The sequence below is a fragment of the Oncorhynchus clarkii genome, chromosome 23 (assembly GCF_045791955.1).
Source record: "Oncorhynchus clarkii lewisi isolate Uvic-CL-2024 chromosome 23, UVic_Ocla_1.0, whole genome shotgun sequence".
Taxonomy (NCBI): Eukaryota; Metazoa; Chordata; class Actinopteri; order Salmoniformes; family Salmonidae; genus Oncorhynchus; species Oncorhynchus clarkii.
Window position 1 is genome coordinate 16,051,042 of NC_092169.1, and position 21,060 is coordinate 16,072,101.

The 21,060-nt window shown below is 41.1% G+C and overlaps 1 protein-coding gene across 1 annotated transcript in view; it reads left to right on the forward strand.

The window, feature by feature from the left end:
* The first annotated feature begins 453 nt into the window (after positions 1 to 453).
* LOC139381503 (glutamate receptor ionotropic, delta-1-like) overlaps positions 454 to 21,060 on the forward strand; it is a 451,280-nt gene continuing 430,673 nt past the window's right edge. Inside the window, exons 1-2 of the mRNA XM_071125103.1 lie at positions 454 to 533; positions 4,244 to 4,399. Of these exons, the coding sequence (XP_070981204.1) occupies positions 455 to 533; positions 4,244 to 4,399 (235 nt within the window). The 5' untranslated portion in view covers position 454. The remainder of the gene's footprint in view (positions 534 to 4,243; positions 4,400 to 21,060) is intronic.

Below are 21,060 nucleotides of genomic sequence, written 5' to 3' on the forward strand. Positions count from 1 at the left end.
TGGGTCGGGCAAACGAGCGAATGCTTTATTTAGAAGGTGTGTGTGTGTGCGCGCGCACGCGCGCGGAGTGTGTGTGTGAGAGAGAGAGAGAGAGAGTAGGGGGGGGGGGGGGGGGGTGTCCCTCAGCATTTTTGCAGCTTGCCATGCTTTTAGACACCGTGAGCGCTGGAGAAGGCGAGAGCGAGAGAAGGAACGCCAGGCTCACTATCTGTCTTTGAATATAATAACGGGGTTCCCAACCTTTCTTCCCTTATTTCCCCTTCACTTTTCGTTTTAAATAGTTATTTCCCCTGTCATAAACATAGTTGTTACTTTTTCTTTAGTGTTTCCTGCGTTTTGAGGCTTCTGAACGATAGTTGTGATTTGCAGCGTTTTTGGACATTGTTTGTGGTGCCCCAATTGATTGTCGGACAGCCGAGAATGCTTGGATGAGCTGCTTCGCTAAAAGCCGGAGATGGAGTTGCTGTTGATCTGCCTTTCCCTGTGGATATTGCAATGCAATTCTGCCGGAGCGGACTCCATCATTCATATTGGTAATCACCCTGGATAGCTATGCGCGGGTTGTAGTGAGACGTGCTGCAGAAACATCTAGAATCAAGACTTTGTATAGCGTAGACAAATGCATGCGATGCGAATAAAAACTGTAGAGCATGAAGGGCAGCTTCGGGGATAGTTTACGGGATAAATAGGCCTAATCTATTTTGACTGCGTCAAATGTAAACTGAAAGTTTGGATGCAGTCAATATTGGGCTAATTTCCTGAACATAGCTCGATTTCCATCTTGGTGTAGGATTTTTTTAGGCTATCAGAGAAAGTGTAGTAAGTGAATGGAATATATCGATGTCTTAAATGTCGATAAGACATTGATGATGATTTTTCCCCATCAGCTTTTGGGGAATCAATAGTCCCGTATGTGGTTCACGGTTTGTTGAGCCCTCCCCCTCCTAAACCGGACCGCTTGCCTTACCTTTCAATGGAACGTGATCACAATATCAATACTATAGACGGGTTTTCATTGTGAGAGATGCAGTAGGCTTCTGGTATTACACTGGTTTATGTAGCCTAAACCTCGAGGGAGCTTTTCTGTCAGTTTATGCTTGTTTGATCTGCCAGAGTTTTCCAACACATAAAAAGCACGAGTCGTCATTGTATTGGGGATATAGATTTAACTCGTGATGTTATAGGATGTTAAAAAGAGATGGCATGATTTAAATTGATGCCCGATGTCCACAAAATACAAATTATAAACGGAACTACGCCTATAGCCGGGTCGTTCCAATTAGGTGCCTTTTGAGTAGTGCAACTTGTTGGGGGAAAAAACATGCTATTTCACCAAATTTTCTAATTCTGTCAAAAAGAGCACATGTTCAACTTAATAAACAATGTATTTTCCCATCTCAAGTGGTTAAAATATATATATATATATATATATATATATATATATATATATATATATATATATATATATATATATATATATAGTACGTGCCTATTAAGTACCAAATAAAGTAACATGGTTGACCACAGGGTTGACGAATTCATCTTAAATCAGACATAAATACCAGTGTGACAGAGAATGGAAAGCTTGTTCTGTGAAAACGGGAGGGGCAATTGAAGGCAAGCTTCACAAAAAAATGAAATTGTTAACATTTCTAGCCTGTTGGTAACAGGGTTGACGTGTTATGCTCAACCCGCCCAGTTTCCCACCACAGAACACCCGAAAATTGCCAAAAAGAGTAGAATCAGTTCACCTGTTTTTACACTATGATTTGACTATAATCCCGTTTCGCTCAGTTGGTAGAGCATGGTGCGTGCAATGCCAGGATTGTGGGTTAGATTCCCACCGGGGACTAGTATGAAAAAGTATGAATATGTATGCACTCGTTACTTTAAGTCGCTCTGGGTAAGCGCTTCTGCTAAATGACAAAAACATGTCAAATGTAAAAATGACTATTAGATGTTCAATACTTTAAATTATTATTTAAAAAGGAATAGTTTTCCCATTTTAAAAACGAAAGTTAAGTTCACATAAAATGGTTGACCTTAAAATGAGGGACATATATTTGTTTTACCTTAAATCTTATCATTAATCACATTAAATAAATGGCACAGAAGTCAATACAACATCTTTTCCACGTTGGTTCAACACATTTTCATTGAAATGACGGGGAAACAACGTTGATTCAACCAGTGTGTGCCCAGTGGGCAATCTGCAGAAATGACTTTGTCAAAGCATCAAAATAACTCGTGCTTTAAAATGATAGTGAAAACATGGATAAATGTTGGGATTTAAGTGGGTTAAAATCTTTCTAGAATTCACAGAGGATGCACAGAGGGACACACGTGCAAATATATGGTATTTCTTTGCAAGAGTAACGGATGGGCATATTCTCACCATATAACAGGCACATTGGCTGATTCTCAAGCCAAATAGATTCGATTCGAGCACAGTGATAATGTGTGACACATGCTATTGCACTTTTGCACCACCTTTCAATAACAAGTCATTGGCTACTGCTGTATACCCTTAAATATGTCCATTACTTTGTACTTATCATACGGCATACATCATTCCTCATTGCACCGCTTACATATGCGAGCAGTAAATTCTCTCTCTCTCTCTTCTGCGTCATTCTCCATTGGAAATTCCAGTATGCTTTTAGTAGACCCCAATAACACTGATAACCCAGATAACCCTGACATTACAATTAATCATGCCACTTTCTATTGTCTTACACAACACTTTTGGTTCATGGGAATATCTGTGTTTGCGGTATTGGGTTACCTCTCTTTTTTTGAATGTGTCTGCGTCTGACAAATGCTGAAACGCATTGGTCTCTCTCTCTCTCACAACACTTTTGGTTCACGGGGATATCTGTGTTTGCGGTATTGGGTTACCTCTCTTTTTTGAATGTGCCTGCGTCCGACAAATGCTGAAGTGCAATGGTCTCCCTCTCTCTCTCTCTCTCCCTCTCTCTCTCTCTCTCAAAAATAGTGCTGGGGAATTTAACGGAAGCTACACTCATGTCTTTAATATCTTAAATGGCATACACTTGCCTTCAATGTCAGAATAAATCATGTCTCTAAAGTACATCGTCACTTTATTTTGTAGGCTTGTCATATTACTTCACTCAATGACATCGTCTGTATGTAATCCACTCTACTACAGCGTAGCCTCCATACGCTGTCCTCAAAAGACACCAGCCAAAGAGATGTAACTGACACTCAACTTTTCCTCTTGAGGTTATAGCTTTCATAGATACATAGATTGTTTATCTCTATGTTTCCCTCCACAACACACGTCTGTTCTCAGCTTCATAGGATCCGAATTTAATCCCTGTAGCCTTTGCTTCTTTTAAGGTCCTGAAATGTAGCCTATTGTGAGGCGCACAATTAAATGGTAAATAGCGAGAAGCCTTTGCTCTCAGGTCCATACAGTATGTGAAATAAATCCCATTCATAGTTTCCAGAGCTGTAGGCTAGTACTTTACAGCCAGCGTTTGTGACCATGTAGGTCTACTGCCGCTCTCCAAGGTCCTGAAATGCACGGCAAGGCGCTCAATTGAATGGCATAGAGCTTGGCACAAAAAAGTTATAGGCCTACATACAGCGTTCACAGTGGTACTGAGTTATATTTAAATGTGAACGTGGCCTACTTATGTGGTGGTGTTGTTTATAGTTTTTCTGTCTGTTTTTACTTCCTTTGTACACTAGAGGGCCCTATGTTGGGTCATTGGTCACATGTCTATAGGCACACGGTGACTAGGAAATGGGAATGCACACAGGTATGAAGAGCACGGTAATTGCATCTGCTAGCATTTAAACGTGTTATGTCTTTATTTTTGCTGCTAATACATGGGCAAAACACCAACCCAACAAAAGTTCAATTTCTAGAAAGCATTACATATTGCAAGTGTTTATGAACATTTAAAATCCCACCTGTGTTAGAGTTGCTACAGTATTAATTATACATCAGGAACTTTTGACAAGGTTAGGCGCTTCAGTAAAAATGTAGCCTAGCCTAAATTATATTTAGCCTACACATCCAAATGGCGCAAATACCACAGTGAACAATCAATAAGGTGGTCCAGTGTAAACTGCATCATCATGTTATAAACGAATAGGTCTACAATGATGGATCAAATGAACCTGTTGGTGAATAAAAAAATACAAAAACATGGCCACAATTCACAGTTTATTTTCCCGCCATAAAGTAAGCTTACATAGATTTTTTTTCCAACAGGTGCCATATTTGAGGAAAACGCTGTCAGGGATGACGAAATTTTTCAACTTGCCATTTCTGACCTAAGCCTCAACGACGACATTCTACAGAGCGAGAAAATCACCCATTCTGTAAAACGTATCGAGGCTAACAACCCATTTCAAGCAGTGCAGGAAGGTAAGTGATATCCAGCAGAATAATTTTAGAAATTGATTGCTTTGCTGTTATATTTAATTTCTTAGGGCTGGGGACACCGTTTCAGTTTTGTGGTTAGTTCTGACGTCAGTGACATAATAGCGCGAGGGATACTTATCCTCTTACTATGGTAAAATATTTGCGGGCATTGTGCTTGTATTATTTATTTTTAAACTCCTTCCATTTTTTGTTTTCATAGTTTGGTGTAATATCTGCTAATTATGATCTTAGACCTCCATACTCACACGATCAGCCTAAGAATGTAGATGCCATCATAAAATAAACCAAGGCCTAATAGCAAGGGGTCTGCTACATATGTGTATGTCTCTCTCCTTCAGCAGCCTATACTGCATCCACTGCATCCTTTCACAATGGCCTTGAATAGTTACTCCCTTACAAAAGTTCACACATAATAGTATTACCTGATCTACAATAAGGTATTTCTCATTGTCATTCAGATGTGAATTCAATTACACCTCTTACAGTAACAGTGCCTGCATTGAAATACCAATTGATGTATTCAACTTCCGTACAATCAACCTTCTCTATGTTGAAAGCCAGAAATACAAAAGACCTCTGCAATGTTTCACAGAATAGGAAAATTGTAGCCCTGAAATAAGCCCCAGGTATTACATTTGAAAACTCAAAATCCATTATTTCTGATCAAATACAATTTTATTTGTCACATGCTTTGTAAACAACAGGTGTAGACTAACAAACAAATGGTTACTTATGTGCCCTTCCCAATAATGCAGGAAGAAAGAAAATAGAGAAATAGTAGAAAAGTAAAACATGTAATAATAAATAAGTAACAATAACATGGCTATATACAAGGGGTACCAGTACCAAGTCGATGAGCAGGGTTACGAGGTAATTGAGGTAGATAGGAATAAAGTGACAGATTAACAGTAGCAGCAGCGTATGTGTCCAAAAAGTCATTGCAAAAAGGGTCAATGCAGATAGGTTGCTATTTGGTTAACTATTTAGCAGTCTTATGGCTTGGGGATGGAAACTGTTCAGGGTCCTGTTGGTTCCAGACTTGGGGCATCTGTACCGCTTGCCGTGCACTAGGTAATAGAGAGAACAGTCTATTACTTGGGTGGCTGGAATCTTTGACCATTTTTAGGGCCTTCATCTGACACCGTCTGGTATAGAGGTCCTGGATGGCAGGGAGCTTGGCCCCAGTGATGTACTGGGCCATACGCACTACCCTCTGCAGCGCCTTGCAGTAGGATGCCAAGCAGTTGCCATATCAAGCAGTGATGCAACCATGTCAAAATGCTGATGAGTTACAGCTAATGTCCTATGACTTGACAGCATGCTGCTGAGCCAATCCCAGTGTTTGGGAAACTACTGCATGTTGGACTTAATCAGTTAAGTTTTTGCACCGTTAAACTGGGTTGACGTCTATTTAGGGGTTTGTTTTCTTAACTTGTCCTAATTCAGAGTTGCTGCCTGTTGTCAAAACATGTAGAAGCAAACCATTTTCTGTTAACAAAATGCTTCCGCTGTCACATCTGGTGATAAGGTATCAGCTCTGAAACCAAGTTTAAGAGATGACAACAGATGTTCATTTCTGGCTGCAAACCAAACAAATTAGTGAGGAGGAGTTCATATACGACAACAACAACACAACAGTCTATTGGGTATCAAGGCTGATTGATAGTGAGCCTAAATAACCTTGCAAATGAATCCTGCTGCTTTGGCTATGATGCTTTACTTTGATTATTATCAAAGCTTACCAAGTGTGGTGCAGCAGGGCCAAGCCTAACCAGCACACTCTGCGGGGAGTGTGTTCTGGAGTGCACACATCATGTGAGGTATGGTTAGGGCCGATATGATTTGCAGCGTTTAAGCTTTTGGCTAGTCCTGTCGACTTCATGCATTTTTCTAAGTTTAAAGCCTGACCTGTAGAGCTCTGAAAGAGCCAGGATTTAATTGGCCTTTTCTTAATAAAAGCCTCTGTGCACCGCACTCCTGTCTCCTGTGCCTCTACCTATGAGTCATTGCCCATGCCAAACCCCCTAGACAGTGTGAAACCCCTTGCACTGTCACACCAAGTCACTATTTCCACACTAGCAGTGCTATTTCTATATTCTGAATGGTTGACTGTGGGTGTTTTAGAACTCTAGGGGCTTTCCAGTCGATGAGGCCCCAGAATCGATGAGCCTTCCTGGGCCTGGGGTGTGTGTGAGATGAGGGGGGGGTTGAGTGACAGTAGGGTCATGTTGGCCTTTTGCTTTGCTCTTTTGCTCACATTCACCCCACTGTGACTGCCACTCAGGACTGTCTGGTCTCATAGACTAGACGTGACATAGTAAATCCACCCGTTAACTATTTATAACACCTGTTAACTATTCACTGCAGCAGATGAGCGTCTATTTTAGTCACCCATTTGAGATGCAGTAATATGTTGAGTGCTTTGCACCAATATCCCCTCATCCAACACCCACTACTACAACTCCATTTTCATCAAGCCCTCCCAAGGTAAAAGTTGAGGAGAATTGAATTGCTCTAAGGTAAACCCATAGACTTAACAAAACCCACCTTCTACAATAACTGTAAGGTTCCCTTTTACCTTCCTACACTGACTCAAATAGACTCAAATAATAGCTCCTTTTTGAGTGTTGGCGTGACCAATCCAATATCCCCACCAGATTCCCCATTTATGACAACTCATTATTCGCAGCGCTCTAAACATGATGGAAAGCTGTCCTTTGACCATTATTGTTACTGTGGTTTAATAAGTAAAGGTACATCTCAATAATGGATTTCTTTGTGTCTTTATGTCTATCTCCTGGATGTGAGGAGAATGATCATTTAATTCATTCATTTTTCCCCAGGGCTGAAAAATGGTAATAACTCTTCATTGTAATTGCAAAATGTAGATTTCTGCCTAAATAGACATACCCAAAAGTAACTGATATTCATGTGTAATTACATGATTATATTTGGAAAGAAGACATCTGGGAGATTATGAAGAAATGATCAGAAGATAGATAGGAGTTACATAGTACAGGATACACAGGATCAAGCACACACAAAATATTGTTTTTTATTTCTTTTGAAAGTAATTTTTCATTGACAACCTATAAGTGAATTATTGATGACTAGAGCTGAAAACCCATTAGATAGCTTCCACAACATGTGAACAATACCAGAAAATAAAATGGGATTGATAGACCCACCAACTAGAAAGGGGCAGATGTTTTAGTAAGTTGTGTCAGGTGTTGTCACGGGACGTTTCCAAGTGTCCCTAAACCTCTCCAGAGTGGCATACGTCTGTAAATTAGATAATTCCAGTGATATTACATATTTGCAATCCCTAAATGCTATTTGTTCAGTGTAAAAACATAATTCCGACCATTATCAACCTCACTCAAACATTGTGGTGGTGTTATGGAATATCCAGGGTGCATTCAACCTCTCCAAAGTGTATGAATGTGGTAATTGCACTGTTTTTGCACACTGGATGTGCCTAAAAGTTATTGTTCACTATAAAAGCTACATTTCTACAATACCAACCTCTTTCAAACATTTTGGTTGTGTTGGGGGACATACAGGGTGACATTGATGCCTACAGCGCGTGAGCAGGTAACATCATATTTTTGATGTGCAAAGATATAGTCACTCGGTGGACATTCGATGTTGCCATTAAGTCATACAGATATCAATAGGCTAGATGTGTTCCTACCAACCAAAGGATTCATTTGATAGCCCCCATGTAGTTATAGCTCAAACACAGACCAAATCGAAGCTTACCTTGTAAGATGTTTGCTGTTTAGTGAAAACGTTGTGTAAAATAAACATTTGGACTCTCTGGCTGGTGATCAATAATGGTAGGTCACAGGCAGACAAATAAGATATCCTCATGATCTGTGGAGTCCCGGATTTCAGTGTGTATCAACTAGTGATGCACCGATATTACATTTTTGGCCGATTCCGATATCCAATATTTTTCTTGCCAAAGGAAAATTAGCTAGCTGACACATATTGTTGTTTTGCTATGTTTTTAGTTAGCTAGCTAACTATATAGCTAGGTGTCATCTAAAATAACCCTCATTTATAAGACAGTGCTTATTTGATTAATGGTGGTCGGACCCATCTATGTGAAGCTAGCCACAATAAGGATTAGCCACAATAGTGGAATTTGCGGTAAGCCTTCAAAATAAAAGTATGGCATAATTCTACTATTTGTATTCATTTGCATCACTGTCAAAGACATACTTTTATTTTGAAGGCAAACCGCAAATTCCACTATTGTGCCTGATCCTTATTGTGGCTAGCTTCACAACACATAACCCGGTCCGGTCGAGCCTCGCTAGCTGGCTGCTTATAACGTTAGCTTTGGGCAACAGGGTTAATTAGCTGGCTAGCTATTTATTTTCATGAACTGAAGTTTAATTTCAATAGGCAAACAACAAGTGGCAACCTAGCTAATACTTACTCACAAAGATTTCTAAATTATTGCTAAGAATAATGAAAATGACTGCAGGTCATTGTTTTCAGGCTGGTTGTATTGGTGCTAGCTAGGTACCAATCTAAAGTTAGCTACCCCGGAAGTTGTGGTCGAACAAATGATGCTTTACTACCATTGCGGTATTGTAAACACATCGTTCGTGGCCGGTGTTTGCTTGTTTGCAGACTTTTTGTACAGCTTTGACAGTGTTACTGTATTTCTTTTGACTCACAAAGTCCCAAACGGCGTCCATAGTATGTATGTCGTGAAGCTAATAGCAGTGACACTATCACTGTGTAACTCCGTTAGGGCAACATCTGAAAAATAGTGCACTTGGTAGTGTGTACCGGTGCTCGACCAGTCGAAGAAAGCCAACATCACACACGACAGAGAACAGTTGATTGTCAAGGGAAATTAATTCCATTATCTGGATTTTGCCTTTGAGTTGTCTCACTGAAATGTTCTTACTCTTTCAAATGACTGCTCGACTTGTTGACTGCTCGATCCACACAGCAGATATTGTGGGCTAGGTTAGGAATGCTGTGTTGCACATGTAGCGCAAAATTTTTTCCTGGCATCATTACGTCACATTATATAGGCATGCACTGTAGCTTAGTTTTTAACATCGGCGTTAAACTAGACATCGGGCCGATAGCGATGTTGGCATTTTTAGCTAATATTGGCCGATTCCGATATATTGTGCATCCCTAGTATCAACATATTTTGTGTTTATTTTCGTTTATGTTTCTCAGCGCTAACCAGAATGTAGGTAGCAGCCTTCTTGAAATGAGGTCATCGGCTCGGCCTGCCTTATAAATTCGTATGTCCATATATGGTAATAAGTCATACCAAAGATTTGAAGGCGCCGATCAATAGCCATATACTCAGCTTTCCGCAAACACCCTGCTTCTGCAGATAGGGGCTACCACTCTCATACCAGACTGATTTAGTTTAAAAAAATCAAATAGGGTCCCCAAATATGGGGACTTTACATTTAAGAGGTTTTAATTACCCAGTGGTTATTTTTAATCTGTCATAAGTTCTCTGATAGGCCTTCAGACCCTGCAGTACTCCAATCGGCTAAGTGAGGTCACAGCCATGGTGTACATTTCACCCTTTCATTTAGTCCATGTCTAACGCTATCCCTGTAATTATATTGTATGCTTTCGGGCCTGGCTTGGCCATGCTGCTTATTGTCCATTAACGCTGCATTGTATAGTGTTGGATTTGACATTTTGAACATTAAGATATTAAACAAATGAGAGGAAAGAAACATAGTATCAAAGGAGAAAGAGACTGGGCCTCTGTAGAAAGACAGATAGCTGTGGAATGTGTTGGAATGTGTTGGGGGACGGGAGCAGAGCAACGTGATGATACAGGGGAGACATGGATCTCTGTGGATTAGGTGAAGGTGGGGTTGAGGTAAGGAGGTGAGGACAGGTCACCTGAAGGGAGTAATAAGGGTTTGGTGTCTTGTTACTCTTTTCCTGTTAAACCATAAGATGTAAGGATTGGAGAGAAGGGGGAGTGTTTTAAGTGGGATATACAGTGCCTTGCGAAAGTATTCGGCCCCCTTGAACTTTGCGACCTTTTGCCACATTTCAGGCTTCAAACATAAAGATATAAAACTGTATTTTTTTGTGAAGAATCAACAACAAGTGGGACACAATCATGAAGTGGAATGACATTTATTGGATATTTCAAACTTTTTTAACAAATCAAAAACTGAAAAATTGGGCGTGCAAAATTATTCAGCCCCCTTAAGTTAATACTTTGTAGCGCCACCTTTTGGCTCCATCCATCTTCCCATAAATTTTAACCATCTTCCCTGTCCCTGCTGAAGAAAAGCAGGCCCAAACCATGATGCTGCCACCACCATGTTTGACAGTGGGGATGGTGTGTTCAGCTATGTTGCTTTTACGCCAAACATAACGTTTTGCATTGTTGCCAAAAAGTTCAATTTTGGATTCATCTGACCAGAGCACCTTCTTGGTAGATTTTCAGTGGTCTGATACTCCTTCCATTTCAATATTATCGCTTGCACAGTGCTCCTTGGGATGTTTAAAGCTTGGGAAATCTTTTTGTATCCAAATCCGGCTTTAAACTTCTTCACAACAGTATCTCGGACCTGCCTGGTGTGTTCCTTGATCTTCATGATGCTCTCTGCGCTTTTAACGGACCTCTGAGACTATCACAGTGCAGGTGCATTTATACGGAGACTTGATTACACACAGGTGGATTGTATTTATCATCATTAGTCATTTAGGTCAACATTGGATCATTCAGAGATCCTCACTGAACTTCTGGAGAGAGTTTGCTGCACTGAAAGTAAAGGGGCTGAATAATTTTGCACGCCCAATTATTCAGTTTTTGATTTGTTAAAAAAGTTTGAAATATCCAATAAATGTCGTTCCACTTCATGATTGTGTCCCACTTGTTGTTGATTCTTCACAAAAAAATACAGTTTTATATCTTTATGTTTGAAGCCTGAAATGTGGCAAAAGGTCGCAAAGTTCAAGGGGGCCGAATACTTTCGCAAGGCACTGTATATATACGTATATATATGAGTGGGACAAATGTTGGAGTGTCTGAATACAGCTGTACAGAACCTTTGGGAAGAATGAAACTTGGTTAAAGCTTCTCTAGTGTCCGTGAGTTATTTACTCTGAAAAAAAAGAACCTAACACTAGTATGGAGGGTTTACATTGGTTACTAGTACGCAGCGCTGCACTGCAGAAGGGCTGTGTAGATTTGCATGACAAACTGAATAGTTGTTAGCCTATAGTAAGAGATGCAGTATGTGTGATCCTGCTTTAGTTCGGTGTGCAAGTGTGTGTTCACGTGTACTGTATGTGTGTGTGTGTTGGTACTTTGTACATGCTAAGTTGACTGTGTGTGCATTTGTCGGTGTGTTAAATAGTGATCTATTTATTGTTCGTATCCTAGGTGTGTTTGTGTAGGCATTTTTGCTGTACCTTTCCTCACAACCTGTCCTGTCATGCATGAATGCTGCCTTATCTGTGCGCGTTGCATGTGCCTGTAAATGCTATAGTGACCATGTAGTCTAATGCAGATGCAAACCTCTGGGGCTACCTGGCAAATAGAAATGCCTGTCAAACCTGCAGCACATCGAGGCCTGAAAGACACTCCATAGAATATGAATTTGTTTATATCCCCTTTGGAATAGAAAGAGTCAGCATTGACAAGCGCCATAGGACCTGTCAGAGAATAGAGGGACAAAGTGAGCTGAGAAAGAGAGTGAGAGAGTGTGAATAATGGTCCAGGCCACTGCTCCTAAATGTGGTCACTGTTCTGTCCGTCCTCTCCCCCCACCCTGGAAAGTGTTCCACTGGAGCATTCTGTACAAGGTGTTGTCCTCTGTGCCAAAAACCTGGGTTGCTGCAGTCATTCCTTGGGTGCACTGGGATATGTTGTGTTACTCAGGTTATTGACTGTGTATGTCTCTCTTTGAGTTTACTAGACACCTCTTAATGCATTGAGAGTGTAAGTCATCTCAAAGAATCAGCCTATAGAGGAATTGCTAACACTTTGAATGTGATTTGCCATTGGGGTCTGGCGTGTTGGTACCACTGTTGATTAGATTTAAAGGCTGCCAATTTTCTTTTTACTCTGATCTGTATTCAAAGGAGTCATTGGCTTCTCTCTAAATGTCACCGCGAGCTGGGATTTCACTAATCTTTTAATGTGGGTATCAGAAAACAGACTGGCCTTTTTAAAGCATGGTACCGCGTTTAGAGAAAAAAAAGTAAAGCAATGTTCTTTGTTTCCCCCCCCCCCTATTCCCTCGGCGATTACAAGGCCTGTACTTGCCAGGTTTTCAGGAAATTAAATGGTGAACTTTGGATTCAGATGTAAACAAAGTGACTGTAAGGCACTAATTAGGGTGTTTCAGGCTTATCAGTGCTCTCTTTTTTTTGTTTTCTCCATCGTTTCCGCATGTTCAGAGAACTCCAGTTGATGTGTCTTTGCAAAGTGATTTCAGATATTTTCATAGTAGTAGAGCACATTGGGTGGTGCTCTCTCTGGGCCACGCTGCTACAGGTTGAGTTTTATTGTGGAAGATAAACATAGACATCATGGTATGAGGTCTGCTAGAAACTGTGGATGAATTGGACTGACTCTGTCATATACGGTATGAAGATTCCCAATCCATTGTTATTGTAGTATGTTGTCATTATCTATCCACATGTACTTGCCTGTCTGTCTGTAGAAATGATTTACTAAACTAACACCAACATGGGTTATTATCCTGCATTTCTCTTCCATGTTGCAGTAAGAACAGTGCAGGTCAATATGACAGATGTTTTCACTTTTCTGTGACCCCAAAACCTCAGATTTTCCACCAATGCTCCATTAACTGTAATAGTGATGTAGGTGGTGAAGACGGAATCGATACTGATTGTCCAATCAGATGGATGCTTATGATTGTCTGTCAGCCTATATACAGTACTCTCTTATACATCCAGGTCACAAGTCTATGGCATAATGTATCTTTTTTTCTATGGTTTGTTGTGCTTTGACATTATTGAGCTGCTTAAAAAGTGCTTGAGAAATATTGATGGAGAGGAGGGCAGGGATGGCGAGGTGGAGGGGTGGGGAGTGGGGAGGAAGGAAACGGATGGTGGGAGTAGGAGTTGGGGAGTGTGGGGGTGTTCAGGGGGAGGCATTTGTTGGAACCCCCCTGCCTCATGCCGAAGAGCTTGGAGGGCAGTGTGTATAATTTACTACCCACCTCCTGTACCGTTGGCTGCGTAGGACTCCTTTCCGGGACGGAAGACGAGGAGCGGAAAATAAGCCTCAGAGTAAATCCTATTACATTAAACAGGAGGGGGAGGGAAAGGGAGAGGGGGGGGGGGGCTGTGAAATCTTAGGGAATAAAAAAGATGAAGTCATTTGAAACTGTGTGGATCTCGGTTCAGCTCACTGCCACATTGACTACAAGGCAAATGAGACAGTGTTTGTGAGTCGTTGTCTGTGGCATCGCCTAGAAACACTGTTCCATTCAGCATCAGTGAGTGGGCCCATCTGTTACTGTGTCACTCTGCCACAAGTCCCCACACTCCTGCCCAGGCATTATAGATTCACCTCATAATGTGGCTATGTAAGCCTTTAGACAGTGAAACACCAAAACCCTGTTTTTTTTGTGTGACGAGCAGATGAAATCTGGACAAAATGCAGTCCATCGGACATAATACTATTAATAACGATAATGTGTTTATATATTTTCCAACTGCTCAAAATGCATTACATTCAGACATGCACTGTAGCTCTTGCCTTTTTTCAGAACACATTGCTTTGAGACCTGTCATGGCTGAAGTCATAGCAAGCTACAAGCTACAAACCCAGTTAATTCCCCAAGCCATTTCTGTCATGCCACCCACATGAACGTCTACAGACATAAAGTGCTACTGTGTATAATGCAAGTGGAAAAGCCACATACACAACAGATGATTTTATCTCAGTCTTTCTCACAGATTATTGCTGGTAAAGGAAATGTGAGATGAATAATGCCTTTGCATGCTGTGGTATACTCAACCCAACCAGTATGCTTTATGTTTCACAAATGAGAGCATGCATCGCTGCTTTACAAACACTGACTTGATTTATAACCACTAAGCATTGGGCAGATTTAGTATTTGTCTGGACATTTTTCACATGCAAAAAAAAAAGAAAAATGACTTTCCAGAACCAGTCATGCGGTGTCCTCTTTTTCCTTCTGTCCATTCTTGTGATGTCACTTACTAGGGTATTCTTTGGCAATCATACTGTAGGAGGGTGAAAAAATATCTGAGGTACATCATTCCACCGTTAATTATGAAGTAACTACAGGTTAAAAAAGGATCTTCTATAGAGAGGGGGGGGGGGGGGGGGGGGGTATACGTGTGTGAAATGAACATCCTCGGGCCCTTTGTAACTAAAGTTAATGTGAATTATTCATATTTTACCTTAGTCAAGTATAGCGCACTCATCTTCTTCCCTTTTCTAGTCATCTACAGGTTTGACCTCATTATGTCCTTCCCAAGACAGGAAATGTTCCGTGCCATTGCTCTCATTTACCCCGTTTTGTAATCAGTGCCGCAGTGTTAAGTGTTATTTGCTACGCATGTCGTGTGAGCCACTTTTTGTTTGTGTGTGTGTGTGTGTGTGTGTGTGTGTGTGTGTGTGTGTGTGTGTGTTTGCTTGGAGCAGTAGATGTCCTGGCAATAAAGCAGCTTCACATATACTGGCCAAATAGCCCAAACAACACTGTCATCATTGCCAAACTAGCAGCTTTGGATATGCAGACATAGCCTACATGCCTTGTGAATATTACAGCCTTAAGACTAAATTAACATGTACAGTTCTGCATTATACTTGTATGCATACATTATACATACATGTCATGTAAATAACTGGATAGAGACTTATTCCTTTGTGTGATTCTTGAAAATGTAGAACAAAGCAGGAAAGCTGTGCAAAGTTTATCGATCGTTAGAGCTGATCCTAATGGACATTCTAGATGACAGCATGGAATAAACAGTCCCTAGCTACTAAGGCAAGCTTTAAAAGGTCCGATTTAAGTTTCTCAACTGCAATCCCGAACAACGTAGGTTCAATCACACTTATGTTCAGTCATACTCAGTCAGTCATCATTCTGCTGGCCACATTCAGCAGCGATTTGTCTCCAGGCCACAATTCCCAGGCAGAAAATGTGTATAATTGGTGATTCTTACTGTTTTTAGTGACTTCACCTTTGACACAGTTCTACTACAAACTGACTCTGATTGAACCATTAGCATGGACATGGCAAGCATAGCAAAATAAGAGGTAAGCTTAGGAAACCTTCACTGTGCTGCAGCTTAAAAGTCTGAGCCAAACAACCTCTGTGTTGGAATGAGAAAATTGTATTTCATCATGATGTCTTAACGGAGGACAGAAAAACAAGTGGATGAGTAGGATGTGATGATGAGGTGATGAGCAGGACTAGTTAGCTGGAGGGCTAGAAGTGTGGGCGACGCGTCTCTAATTGTCTCCATCCTCCTATTCTCCAAACCAGCAGGACGGATAGCTTTCCTAGGTGTCCTCATTCACTGCTACGCCAACAAACTCCTAGCAACCACTACGAATTCATAGTACACGACAGAGGAATGAGACACTCTATCCTTCATAGCTTTCTCCCGCCATGTGTGTACATGCAAAATAACATATCCTTCCAAAAACCACAACAACAGCTACTCTTAGAGTCACAATTCTAAATGTGTACTTTTTACTAACAGTCAGAGGCTAGACATTATGTGACAAATAGTAAGCACATGTTGCAGTGTGGAGAACATGGATGTAGAAGTAGATAAACACTGAAATGTCACTATCTTAGTGTATGAATCATTTCAATAACAGGTGCGTTTGAATGAAATGGCTGATTATGTTTCTTATTTTAGGTGTGCATGGCTTCTCAGAAACGGTTTTGTTCAATATCTACCTGTTGCATGGACCGTGCTCTGCATATCTGTTCTTAGCAGGAGAGGATGGGAGAGAGGGTGAGCTAGGGAGTGAAATTGGATCATAATTGTGGTGAAAATGATAGTAAATTGTTACAAAAGTCCCTGGCAGAATGTCTGGAAAATTATTGTCTGTTATGCTCAATATCCTGATATCACTTCTCTGTCTGGACATGATGTGCAGCAAGACAAATACTCCCCATCTAATGTCTGTCATTGACAAAAAGGTCTATAGTTCTCCTGTATGCTTCCCTCACATTCAGAAAATTATGCATTTGTGTCTGTGTTACCTCCTTTCATAGACGAAAGCCTGCTACCACATGAGCCACACCATAATGTAACACTGTGAGAGTAATGTCAGGGCTATTCCACTTTGTGAAATTGCGAAATCAGAAGTATAAAGAGCAGTGTGCTTCATTCCATTTTCCACTTCCAAAAAGAACAATACAACAGCCGGTACACTTTACATTTAAGGGATACTTTGGGATTTTTTGTCATTTTAGTAAACAGATACCTAATTTACATAAGTATTCAGACCCTTTGCTATGAGACTCGAAATTGAGCTCAGGTGCATCCTGTTTCCATTGTTCATCCTTAAGATGTTTCTACAACTTCATTGGACTCCACCTGTGATAAATTAAATTGATTGGACATGATTTGTAAAGGCACACACCTGTCTATATAAGGACGTGTCGAGGCACATATATGGGTACCAAAATCTTTCTGGAGCATTGAAGGTCCCCAAGAACACAGTGGCCTCCATCATTCTTAAATGGAAGACGTTTGGAACCACCAAGACTCTTCCTAGATCTGGCCGCACGGCCAAACTGAGCAATTACAACATGTAATTACATAGTAACACCTATATAACTACTATGTTGTTAATACAGTTATTACTGTGTAGTTACATAGTAGCACATAAATAACTACTATGTTGTTACAATAGTTGTTACTGTGTAGTTACATAGTAATATGTGCAACTTAACGTAAAGTGACACACAACAGCCTCTGACTGAGCGTCTTGGAGAAGCATGTTTGTGGCCTTAGGGATTTCTCTTCACTGAATTTCTCAGGAGTGTAGATGATGGAATCTGTACAGACTGTGTGTGTTGGCTGGCTGTCACTAGAAGTTAAAGTAGCCTACTTCTCTAGATTGTGCTCGACTTTCTAACTATCATACTGTGCGATGCTGTCATGGTACTTTTGGACATTTCTGTCTCTTGGATATACTGTAGTTTCTCAGACAGAATGCCTCACAGTGTGTTTTTATGGACTGAATCAGATCAGTTGTCTGTTTGTTTTGTGGTGGTGCCTTAATGGACGGTGTGTAAAAAGATTTTCTCTAATTCTTTAAAATCAACCTTCTTCACCCCAGGGCAACAGCCCCAGTAATAAAAGGGCACTATTCAAAGCAACCCTTTTATATCCCTGATTAAAGCTATTGGATCAGATTATTAATGTTTTTTCCTTGTTGGAACACAATCTCCTTTCAATATCACAACTTTCATTATGATTTTCTGAGGAAATCCCAATTTGGAACCACATTGGATTTGTTGACACATAGACCAAGGCTAAATTCTATTGTTCAGGCTAATGGAGGATTTAGTGTTGAGCTAGATCAGGATAGCTATTAGTGTGTGTGATAGCCCAATCCCCTGCCTAAGGAGGCAAGTAGCTTAGACCCTTTGTAAAGGGTCTATGTGATTCCCCCTTAGAGATCTACAGCCTTTTGTCCTCTGCACCAAGCACGATGTACCCTTAAAACAGTGAAAATCTCTGATTATGTATGAGAAGGCTGGGGTTCGGAGAATGGGTTTGGGAATATCATCAATAATCCCTCTAGTCCTACAATGCATTTCAATCCTTCCGTGCTGTTGAAGGCCTTGTAGCGCTTGCTAGTCTTTGATTTTACTCTTAGCTGCTTCAAGCATAAATAATCCACTTCCACTATAGTCTTCCCATTTTTGTGCTTTTCAAGTGAGCTCTGCGTCAGTACGATTTTTAGTGTATTCACTAACCAGGTATCTAACTAGGAAACCTCAAAACATAGACGTGTCATCAGAAATGGTTGAAACCTGCCCGTTGCTTATGTAAAGAGAAGTACGATCAATAGTCGACATAGATGATAGTAATGCTGATGACAACATCCTGCCTGTTCCGTGCTGTGTTTGAGCAGAGTCAAGCTGAATTAAGATGTGTCAGGCTGCTGCCAACCATGGGCTCATCCCAGGCTCATCGGAGCCTCACAGTAATGATTATTTGATCAGGACTATTTGAACAGCGGGGTATGACATGGCTATCTGCATGACAATAGCCTCATTCCATTCCCATTGGGGATCCAGCTTCGGAATTTTTCTCAAACCTGTAATGATCAAACAGCCTTTCCTCCCACTCAGCAGAATGTTTTTTTGGGGGGTGAGGGGGTGTGTGTGTGTGTGTGTGTGTGTGTGTGTGTGTGGGGGGGGGGGGGGGGGGGTAGATAATCTTTAATATTGCAGATAGATTGTAGCTTCCATCAATGTAATTGTCTGCATCACTTCCAAAATATTGTTTATGACACTGCCGGTCAAAAGTTTTAAAACACCTACTCATTCAAGGGTTTTTCTTTATTTGTACTATTCTCTACATTGTAGAATAATAGTGAAGACATCAAAACTATGAAATAACACATATGGAATCATGTAGTAACCAAAAAAGTGTTATGTATTTTAGATATATTTTAGATTCTTCAAAGTAGCCACCCTTTGTCTGCCGTGATGACAGCTTTACACACCCATGGCATTTTCTCAACCAGCTTCATAAGGATTGTTTTTCCAACAGTCTTGAAGGAGTTCCCACATATGCTGGGCACTCATTGGCTACTTTTCCTTCACTCTGTGGTCCAACTCATCCCAAATCATCTCAATTGGGTTGAGGTAGGATGATTGTGGAGGCCAGGTCATCTGATGCAGCACCATCACTCTCCTTCTTGGTCAAATATCCCTTACACAGCCTGGATGTGTGTTTTGGGTCATTGTCCTGTTGAAAAACAAATGATAGTCCCACTAAGCACAACCCAGATGGAATGGTGTATCACTGCAGAATGCTCTGATAGCCATGCTGGTTAAGTGTGCCTTGAATTCTAAATAAAGTACAGACAGTGTCACCAGCAAAGCACAATCACACCTCCTCCTCTATGCTGTTAGGTTTATGTACTCTTGTTTGTATATTTCTGTTTCTGTATTTGTTTTGTTCATAATAATAATAAACACATATTAAAAGTCAAGCACCCAAGCTAACTTGCTAGCTACTTCCAGACACAAATGAGAGAACAGCTCACTGAACATTACTCGCCCTAGCAGAGCTGGTTTGGCTGAGGTGTTACATATTGAGATACATTTTCATTTTGTCAAAAAGTTTTATGCTATGTATTCCTTTTTTGTTTTTACACTTATTGATCATTTCAAAATAATATTTCAATTCTATCTCAAACAATGTGAAGAGGGGTTTGTTCTCCGCCCACTTAATTTTATGGATAAAGAATCTGCCATGAAAAATGCCAAACAGCTCTCTGTCCTTGTACTCCTGGATATATGTGCTGCATTCGACACTGTTGACCATGATGTCATTCTAGAGAAACTGGAGTTGGCCTCTCCGGTCCAGTTCTAAATTGGTTTAGGACTTATTTAACCGGTTGATTTGTCACTCTTAGTGAATATAACTCAAAGAAAATACATCTCATTCCACATATTTTTAGGTCTGGTACGGTTCAGAGTTATCAGAAAGCACAGCATTGATTTTCACTGCTACACAGATGTTACACAACTTTACATGTCTGTGTCTTCAGAGGATTTTAGCTCCACGGATAAATTATACTGTATTAGTGATTGAAATACTTGGATGGCTCACAACTTCCTCCAGCTAAATAAATCAAGACAAGACCGAGGTACTTATTAATGGAGCCAAAGCACAGAAAGATAATCTGGCCACGCATTTTAATTCACGGGCAATAAATATAAAACACCAGGTTAAAAGCCGAGGTGTTATTTTAGATTCTGAACTCAATTTCCAATTTGACAAAAATAGCTTTTTACCACCTAAGGAACTGTAACGGGTGTCGTCTTCTGAAAACAAAGAAATACAAAAACATAGAAAAAATAACATAGAATGCCCACCCAAATCACACCCTGACCAAACCAAAATAGAGACATAAAAAGCTCTAAGGTCAGGGCGTGACAGTACCCCCCCCCAAAGGTGCGGTCTCCGGCAAAACCTGAACCTATAGGGGAGTGTCTGGGTGGGCATTTCTCCGCGGTGGTGACTCTGGTGAGGGATGTAGACCCCGCTCCACCTCTGGCTTGGCCCACTTAGGTGGCGCCTCCAGAGCGGGGACCCTCGCCGCCAACCCCGGACTGGGGACCCTCGTAGCGGGCCCCGGACTGGGCACCCTCGCTGGAGGCTCCGAACTGGAGGGCGTTGCTGGAGGGTACGGACTGGAGGGCGACTCTGGAGGGAGGAGACGCAGAGACAGCCTGGTGAGTGGGGCTGCCAGGGCCCCACCTAGGGCCCACCAGGATGGGGAGACCTACAGGAGGCCTGGTGCTTAGAGGAGGAGCACTGGAGCTCTGGTGTGCAGCCTTGGCGCCACTCCTCCAGGCTGAATGCCCACTTTAGCCAGGCCCCTCCAGAGTGCAGGCACAGGTCGA